Source organism: Protomyctophum bolini (genome assembly GCF_963924005.1).
Source record: "Protomyctophum bolini genome assembly, chromosome: 12".
NCBI lineage: Eukaryota > Metazoa > Chordata > Actinopteri > Myctophiformes > Myctophidae > Protomyctophum > Protomyctophum bolini.
Window position 1 is genome coordinate 20,435,387 of NC_137873.1, and position 8,759 is coordinate 20,444,145.

The window sequence follows — 8,759 nt, forward strand, 5'->3', positions numbered from 1 at the left end:
TTGTTGCTAGCAGATAAAACAAAATGTAATAATCTAACAAACAAACAGACTTTCTAGGATTTTACATCAAAGTGGCTCAAAGGCTCCATGGAGACAGACATCTTTAACAGCCCATGAATGTTTCATGAGGTGGGATTGCAGCATAACAATTTAACAAGAATCATATTTCACAGCCTTAGTCATTGTTTTGTCAGACAATATTCACCAGACCATCTCAATCTGTTGTATGCTGTTCTCAGACGACATGATGTTACACTGTGAGAATGTCATCAGTGTGTTCTTTTCATTAACCCTAATAGTCCAATATGACTTAGATTAACACTGCCTATTTTATCATGTACAGTAAGTACGTACTATGTTTGTGAAAATCGAATGCATTTTTCCCGTCTACTTGTCATTTCTATCCTCCCTCCCTCACCGCATCTCTACACCTCTTCACTCCTCTCTTCTCCACCCTGAAACACTGTCATCTTTCTGTAATTTCTCTCTCACCAACTCTCTTCCTCCCCTTTCCTTCCCCCTATACTTGTCTCTCTTCGTCCCCTCTTCCATATCTACTTCCCTCCCTTTCTTCCTCCATTATGTTCCTTTCTTCTCTCCATTCCCTCTTGTCCTCCCTTCCTCTAAATCCATCCCTCCCTCCCCTCCGGGCAGGTTTTGACCTGTACGAGGCCCAGGTTGTGGCTCTGGGTTCGGGGACCAGGTGTCTGAGTGGTGACGCCATCAGCCACCATGGTTCAACGCTCAACGACTGCCACGCTGAGGTCATCGCCAGGAGGGCGTTGGTTCGATTCCTCTACTCTCAGCTGGAACTGGCTCTCTGGTGAGGCCTGAAGACAGGCTGGTTCTGGCTATAGAGATGACCACTTAACTTGCTTACATTTTAGTGATCTTCAGTTTTTTTCAAAATATAAAGTTTGATTTTATTTTATTTTATTCCAAAAAATCTCTGCCAGTGCCAGGAGATCATGCATGTGTGTCTGACTGTGATTACACATGGAATAGAGTTCCAAAAAAACATGTTTAGTTAGCAAGGGCACCCTAATGCCTACCTGAGCTCATCATCTCCAACTGAGTGAGTAAAACATGTTCTTTCCATGTCTCAACTGTGTCCATAAAGCAAACAACCAGACGACGTGGACCAGTCCATCTTCATACCAAATAAAGGCTCTGGATACAGACTGAGAGGCGGCGTCCTGTTCCACATGTTTGTCAGCTCCTCGCCATGTGGAGACGCACGTCTCAACTGTCCGTATGAACTCACTGCTAGCAGTAAGATAAACACACCCTGCCGTTTCTCTTAATACTAATATTCAAAGAAATGTCACATTGGAGGAGAGAAATCATCACATGAGGTACAATCAGCTGCTGTTTGTCTAACACTGGTACATTTACTGTAAAACCGATTAAATCAGCACTTATTCCCCTGTAAACGTAAAAGTAAAATCAGAAAATGAAATAAAAATAGACATAATTGAATATTGGCTGTTCAAATTGTGGGGATTTTAAAACGAGATCTTCCATTCGCAGCTCAGATCCTTTGCCCATGTATTTATTATTTCTTCCCCTCTCCTTTCCAAATGGCCTATACCTGGTGCCCGGCCCTCACTTTGAAATGTCATATCGTCTGGTGGAATGCCAATAACTTATTGTTAACATTTTCTATCAGGATTCAAATTAAAAAACAACAAAAGTACAAACTTTTCTACAAACTAAAAATATCTGCTACTTGTGACTCTTTTGTGTGACGCTGTCAAGCTGTATAATCAAGTAGGACAACAATGATAAGCTGTCTGTCTGTCTATGCCTCCCCTTCCATTGACCCCAGACATTCCTGTTTAATATGGAAGTATTCCTTATTGACTCTCTGGCCCTCTGTCCCTCAGACACCTGCAGCCACAGGTTGGTGAGGAAGTTTCACTGTCACCTAAGAATGAAGATAGGAGGAGGGGAGGGGACGCTTCCTGTCACAGCATCACCCAGAGCCAATCAGAAATGTGATATCCGAGCGTTGCCGGGGAGACCACACATCACCATGTCCTGCACCGACAAAATAGCGAGGTCAGGAGTGTTAATTTAACTCTTATTGAACTCTGAGACTGTACGTTTAACCCTCTAGACCTGGACTTGACCTGAGTTGACTTTGTACTTGTAGACCTGTTGTGTTTTAGCTAATGTAATGTAATATGGATGTTGGGATTCACGTGTTTTCAACGTTACTTCAATCTCTGTGTGTCACTCTCATTTGATTGGTTCTTTGATTGAGCACTTTATTGAAAATCAATTCAAAATGATAATTACTCAAAAATACACAATGTTTCCATTGTGGTCCTTTAAATGCTTGCCTCTTTCACACACTTCTCTGGTTTTCTATCCATCTCTCTATCTCTGAGTAAAGATAACAATGTGACGCATTATGAACTTTTCAGAGAAGAGATTTGGTGTTGAGTAGACAGGGAAAACGGTAGGGTTATAGACCCCTGGGGAACACCGGTTAGGGAAAACGGTAGGGCTATAGACCCCTGGGGAACACCGGTCAGGGAAAACGGTAGGGTTATAGACCCCTGGGGAACACCGGTTAGGGAAAACGGTAGGGCTATAGACCCCTGGGGAACACCGGTCAGGGAAAACGGTAGGGCTATAGACCCCTGGCGAACACCGGTCAGGGAAAACGGTAGGGCTATAGACCCCTGGGGAACACCGGTCAATGAAGCACACTACGAGTTTAAGTGGTTTAAGGCACATACAGTAAAGCCATAATCCAACATGTCTCCTCTTCATCACTTAAGTGAATATAGTTAGTGTGGTCGCTATAGGCAACACACTATTGTTCTCGGTCGGAGAATATTTTATTAACTTTTGCACGACCGAAAAGTGAAGCTTTTGGTCATGCTTCACACACTGTTGTCACTGGTCATTTCACAGCGGATTCCTGGCGACTCGCAACATCACAATATGTGCTATGTAGACTGCATTTCCAAACAAATTTCTCTCGACTTGCGTCAGTGCAACGTATTACACTTGCAATTTCACAGAATTGCACCTTTCTAGTTTTCGTCTGGATTCAGCTCCTCAAGGAGCAGGTGGCTGATTGGCTGTGATATGGTGAAACAGCTTGCTAATAGGCTGTAGTGTCTAGACGGTCAGATGCTGGTTAAACTGTCATGCTTCCCAGAGTGGCTAGCTTCATGGTGCAGAGGAACCCACTGATGGACGGCTGCTTTCCATGTCCACACCCATACAGTAACTACTGCAGCCTATGTAGGTTACTCTTGGCTGGCATGGATCAAATCCCATGCGGCCATGCCAGTCTTTTAATGTCAAAGAACCTCAGTTTGATATGTGTTAGGCCACAGATTGAGGGACTCAGGGACGTAGCTGACCATTTGGTTGCCCTACTCGTAGGATATTTGTGCTGCCCCCCCTCCCGACGAGATCGCTGCTATTCCTCATCCAGATCGGCTATTTTCGCTGTTTGTGAGGACGCACACACGGCCGCCCATTACGCGGCAGAGCCACGGAGAAATGTGTTATTTTGAGGGTCGGCTTGGCACTTTTTGGCACATTTTGTTACCCCCCTCGGTGTGTTGCCCTACTCGCAGTGCGTATTGCACGTATAGGTCGTGACGGCACTGGAGGGACTCACCTGAGCAATCCTCATCCCAGGGTCTAGCGCATTGAGAAACGGGGTTAGACTCCCGCACTCTGGCTGATACTGTCAATAATCCTCTCCGATCGGGTGCAGTACGTTGTTCAGACTAGTCATTGGTCTGACAAATGACAACCCACCTCATCTCCTAACCTAACCATAACCGCAAGCACGGGAGCAGACGCTAGTCCGACATGCGGACGCATGTCGGACTAATGCACTGAATTACATGCGGTCCCCCTACCGACCTACTTAGTAGTCAACAGTACATGTATATTCATTGTCAATGAACATTGACACACCTAAATCTTAGCACACCCATTACCCATTTTGATTAGCTGTGTAGCCTGTGTTGCTTGCCGCCCGGAAAACAAACCAGGGTTTCATCTCCCTTTAACAGGTGGAACGTTGTGGGCCTGCAGGGTGCTCTCCTGTCCGGCCTGGTGGAGCCGGTGTACCTGTGCAGTCTGACAGTGGGGACACTGTGCCACAGCGGCCACCTGGCCAGAGCCATGGCACGGCGTCTCAGACACATCACTCACCTGCCCTTCCCCTACAAACCCAATCGCATGCTGCTGGGCTGTGAGTTCCACTGTTCCACCCAGAGTTTATTCATTTGAACTGGGAGTCCGTGAGTTAAACGAACACAGCACTGTGAGCTTGTACATCTGCTATTTTTGAATAGCCAATATAATAAATCAAAATCCCTAGATCGTAACATTTGTTTTGAGAAGTGCTATAGCCTAGAAATCAGGGTTTCTCAAAGTGGGTGCCACAAAATACCTTAATATTTGGATTTTATCAATGTCACTTGCACTTTACTTCGTGCATATTTATTTTCCAGTCTCACCAAATCTCTTCACCAAATATAGTAGCTTGTAGATCGACTATTTTTGGTAAATGTTTCCCCCCAGAATAGGGATGCTGGGATTGAAATGGTTAAACGCCAAGCTAATATTATTAAATATTATCTGGTTTGATTTGTTTTGTTGGATATGAGCTGACCACCTCCAGTCAAAGAGAGGTTTTGTGACACCAAAGTACAGAATGGCAATTTATTTCTCCATGGTTTATTTGTCGAGTAGCCTACACATCAACACATGGCTGCCTGGGTTGAAGCTGTATTTTGCATGTCTTAAGTACCAGGTCTTATTACTTAACTTAAGACCTGGAGGCGTGATCAATGCCATTTGGCTATTCTGAGTGGCCAAAGAGCATTGACCACACCTCCAGAAGAAAAAAACACGTTTGTTTTTTTTCTTCTTTGTAATTATTTGTTTGGTCCAAAATATTGTGTTTGTTGTCATGATTTGTCACAACTCGAGTTGGCTTCATACGAAGCTTAATCTTTTTTTTAAATACATCGCATGGATGCACCTGGGACGTATCCTCAGTGATGTATCCCAAGGTTTCGGGTCTCCGAACATCATACCCCTCACTCAGGTGACCCAGCCGGGGTGATCAAGTCCCGACTTACGTCCCAGTAGCTACCCTCGATCAGTCCCATTAGGGAAAAACCAGGGCCACACAATCCGTTCCTCCTGAACTACTCTGCCGGGATTGGGAGATACCATTCAGCTTGGAGACAATTCACAACAATTATGTTCAATCTGTCCTAATGGAAACTCTCTCAAGTTTGAACAAGTTATTTACAGGGGTGCCCGGCGCCAAAAATGTTTGCGAAGCACTCCTATAAATAATTATTAGATGGCAGGGGGAAAGACACACAGCAACAGCACGGCCAGACCTCGATAGTTCAAGTGATTAACAGCTATGTGAAGCCAGGATGAAAGCTTCCATCTGGTTTCAGCTGATCAACAGGCTTCTCTTTGTCTTCCCTGTGACAGGTGTGAGCAGCAGTGAGGCTCGCCTGTCAGGCAGGTCTCCTACCCTCAGTGGGAACTGGAGCTGTGGGGATAGCGGTCTGGAGGAGGTCAGCACTTCCACGGGCCACAGGGCCCAGTCGGAGACGCCGTCGCGACTCTGCAAGCGTTCCCTCTTCACCCGCTGGCAGAGGCTGAAGGTACGTGTCGCTCCGAGACACGGGAGGCCAGAACGGTCAATATGAGAGTAAAGGGAAAGGCAGTTTCCTTCTGAAGAAGACCTTGTGTCGAAATGTTAATCTATAATAAAGCCTTGACTGGGAGCTTTTTGGTAAATCAGTGACTTCTATTTTTGCGGGGCGCAGCTTTCCAGCTTTCCAGCTTTCCGGGTTTGTGTAAACACAAACACTGAAAAGTAGGGTAGACACTAGTGCAACATCACAGTGTACAGAATGAACAAATGTACGTGCATGTTACTACAGGCTGTTTAATTGTATCCCTAGTAATACGATTTGACACAGAGCCTTGTCAAGGCATTCCCTCATAAAAAAGTAAAAACACCTGTGATGGCCCCGGTTAGACGTTGGGTGACAGCAGAGAGTGGTAATTATGTAGAAAAGCATTTGAATCACTTTGCACAACAAAACGCTCCCCACACCTTAATGTCACACATAACACTAGACGCAAAGACGCTTGAAAGAGACGCCATTTCTGGCTATGGCTCATTACATCTCAGAGAGAGACAGTGATAATAATACGGGGAAAAGAGGGAGAGAGAGAGAGAGAGAGAGAGAGAGAGAGAGAGAGAGAGAGAGAGAACAGAAAAAGGGGAAGAAGAGAGAAAGCAAGAGAGAGACGGCTGCCAGGTGGAGAATTGGAGAGAGACTGAGAGATAGACCCAGAGTGGAAACAGACAGAGAGAGATATATATATAAAGTGAGAACAAAGAGAGAAACAGACAGTCAGAGACAGGGGGAGCATTAAAGACTGTGTGAGATATTATTATGAGTGAGTTAATGGCTGAAGGATGTTCAGTTGCATTGTGAGATCTAAATGGAGGTCGCTCAGTCAGCTGCACTTTGTCGGCTCATTTCATTCTTATTCTGGTCCTTCTCCTCTCTACCATGTCTCCATTCCTTTATCTTTGTGTTTATTACCATCCTTTTCTCTGCTTGTCCTTTCTCTAACCTGTATGTCTCCATCTCTGTCTCCATCTTTGTCTCTCTCTCTCTCTCTCTCTCTCTCTCTCTCTCTCTCTCTCTCTCTCTCTCTCTCTCTCTCTCTCTCTCTCTCACACACACACACACACACACACACACACACACACACACACACACACACACACACACACACACACACACACACACACACACACACACACACACACACACAAACACACCATCATTCTTTGTCTACCACTATGATGTCTCTCCATCCCTCCATTTTATCTGTACTTTCCTTTCCTTGTTAAACTTTTCTCTTCACTCTGTTTTTTGCTATTCTAGTCATCTACTGCTTTTGGAAAATGTATGCATGATGTATTTAGTTTAGTACCCCCATGCACATTGACAGATATGTACAAATCAATCAATCAATCAATCAATCAATCAATCAATCAATCAATCAATCAATCAATCAATCAGTCAGTCAGTCAGTCAGTCAGTCAGTCAGTCAACCAACCAACCTTCTCTCTCCCCCTCTCAGTTGAACAGAGAAGCATCAGACACAGAGGACCGCACTGCTATAAGGACATACTCTGGCTCAAAGATGGCATCCCGGTCCTACCAAAGAGTCAGACAGCAGTTTTCCGTTGCTCTCCGGGACGGAGGGCTTGGGATCTGGACCAGAAAACCAACAGAACTCGACCAATTCACTGTCACAGTGTGAGGGTTGTGGTTAGGGTGTGTGTGTTTGTGTTAATTATTAAAGAATTTGGTTCAGCATGAGCCAGCGAGTGAATGTTTGAAGGTATAGATTGAGTGAATTATTATTGATGTAACACGTGTGTGTGTGTGTGTGTGTGTGTGTGTGTGTGTGTGTGTGTGTGTGTGTGTGTGTGTGTGTGTGTGCACGCGCGCGCATGTGTGCGTGCGAGCGTGCACGTTTCAGCAACAGAGTGACTGAATGAGTGAATGGATTATTGAGTGATACAGTGAATAGTTCATACTGCTTCCCCATGTCCAGTAAGAATAGCAATAGATGCCCAAACATTATTCTTTGTCACTTTATCTAGTTTATAAGTGTTGTTCACAATTCACACTCAGACTTGTTGTTTACCATCAGTGTTAAATAATTCAGTTGAAAAGTAGATATTTATAATTTTATTTCCTTCATGGCTTTCAAAGGAATATTATTGCTTTGTTATGTTAATATTCTGAGCTCTGCTGAAGGTGATGGATAGGCATCCAGTAATCTAATTTAAAGTTTGGGTTAGATTTATATTAAATATGTGACATATGCAGCTTATGTAACCCAAATGTTTGATCTGGTTACATAGTAGATGCATTGTGATTTAGTTTCCTCTTCTCTCCATCTTTCATTTGTGTTCCAGCCTTGAAGTTGCTTGTAAATATAGAAAGCAATGGAAAAAGTGTGCATTGTTGTACAGTATGTATCTATTTATTTTTACCTATATGTGCTCCCAGTTTGTTGTTTTGACTTCTCTGGTTTCATGAAAGTGGCTGTATACAATATGACTACACAGCACCACCTAGCGGTAGAAACAGTCTGTAAAATCAGTTTGGTTGACTTTGGTTTCAGCTTTCTTCATCAGTAGCCATTTAATTAATTAGTTTAATCACACAATTATAGTGTTGTTGTCTAGCAGTTGGTTCATGCAGCTACAGCACTTTTCAGCATCACTGTACCAGAAGCTAACTTTGATAATGTATGGAATGGAGGATAATGGTCATGGCTATTTTTATCACTGGAATAAATTTACTAATTTGTGTTGCTGTGTTTTGCCTGTTTCTGTAAACATGAATGTGAACCATTCCACCTCACATTGAACTTGACCGAGTGAATAAAGATAGGCGTCCTCTGGGAACATAGTGAGTTGGGCTAATCAGTCACTTAGGCATAGGTAACATGGGCTGTAGTAACCATGATAAACACCATTCATACATTCTGATGGACAGACCTGTGTTTTGAAGAGAGTTAAAGTATGAACCCACCCGATATCTCCATGTGGAAAAATCACACCACTCTATGCCCACAGATAGTCATATCAATCTGTATGACCTCCTTATTTGCACAATATTGACTACGAACACATCTTTAAAAAAAGT

At 43.8% G+C, this 8,759-nt stretch overlaps 1 protein-coding gene across 2 annotated transcripts in view; it reads left to right on the top strand.

Annotated features, from left to right (window-relative positions):
* LOC308325503 (double-stranded RNA-specific editase B2-like) overlaps positions 1–8,421 on the top strand; it is a 30,790-nt gene extending 22,369 nt beyond the window's left edge. For both annotated transcript variants that reach the window (XM_080778019.1, XM_080778020.1), the window contains exons 5-10: positions 655–823; positions 1,121–1,272; positions 1,887–2,061; positions 4,050–4,231; positions 5,497–5,672; positions 7,177–8,421. In XM_080778019.1, the coding sequence (XP_080634145.1) occupies positions 655–823; positions 1,121–1,272; positions 1,887–2,061; positions 4,050–4,231; positions 5,497–5,672; positions 7,177–7,359 (1,037 nt within the window). In that variant the 3' untranslated portion in view covers positions 7,360–8,421. The remainder of the gene's footprint in view (positions 1–654; positions 824–1,120; positions 1,273–1,886; positions 2,062–4,049; positions 4,232–5,496; positions 5,673–7,176) is intronic.
* Positions 8,422–8,759: the final 338 nt, after the last annotated feature.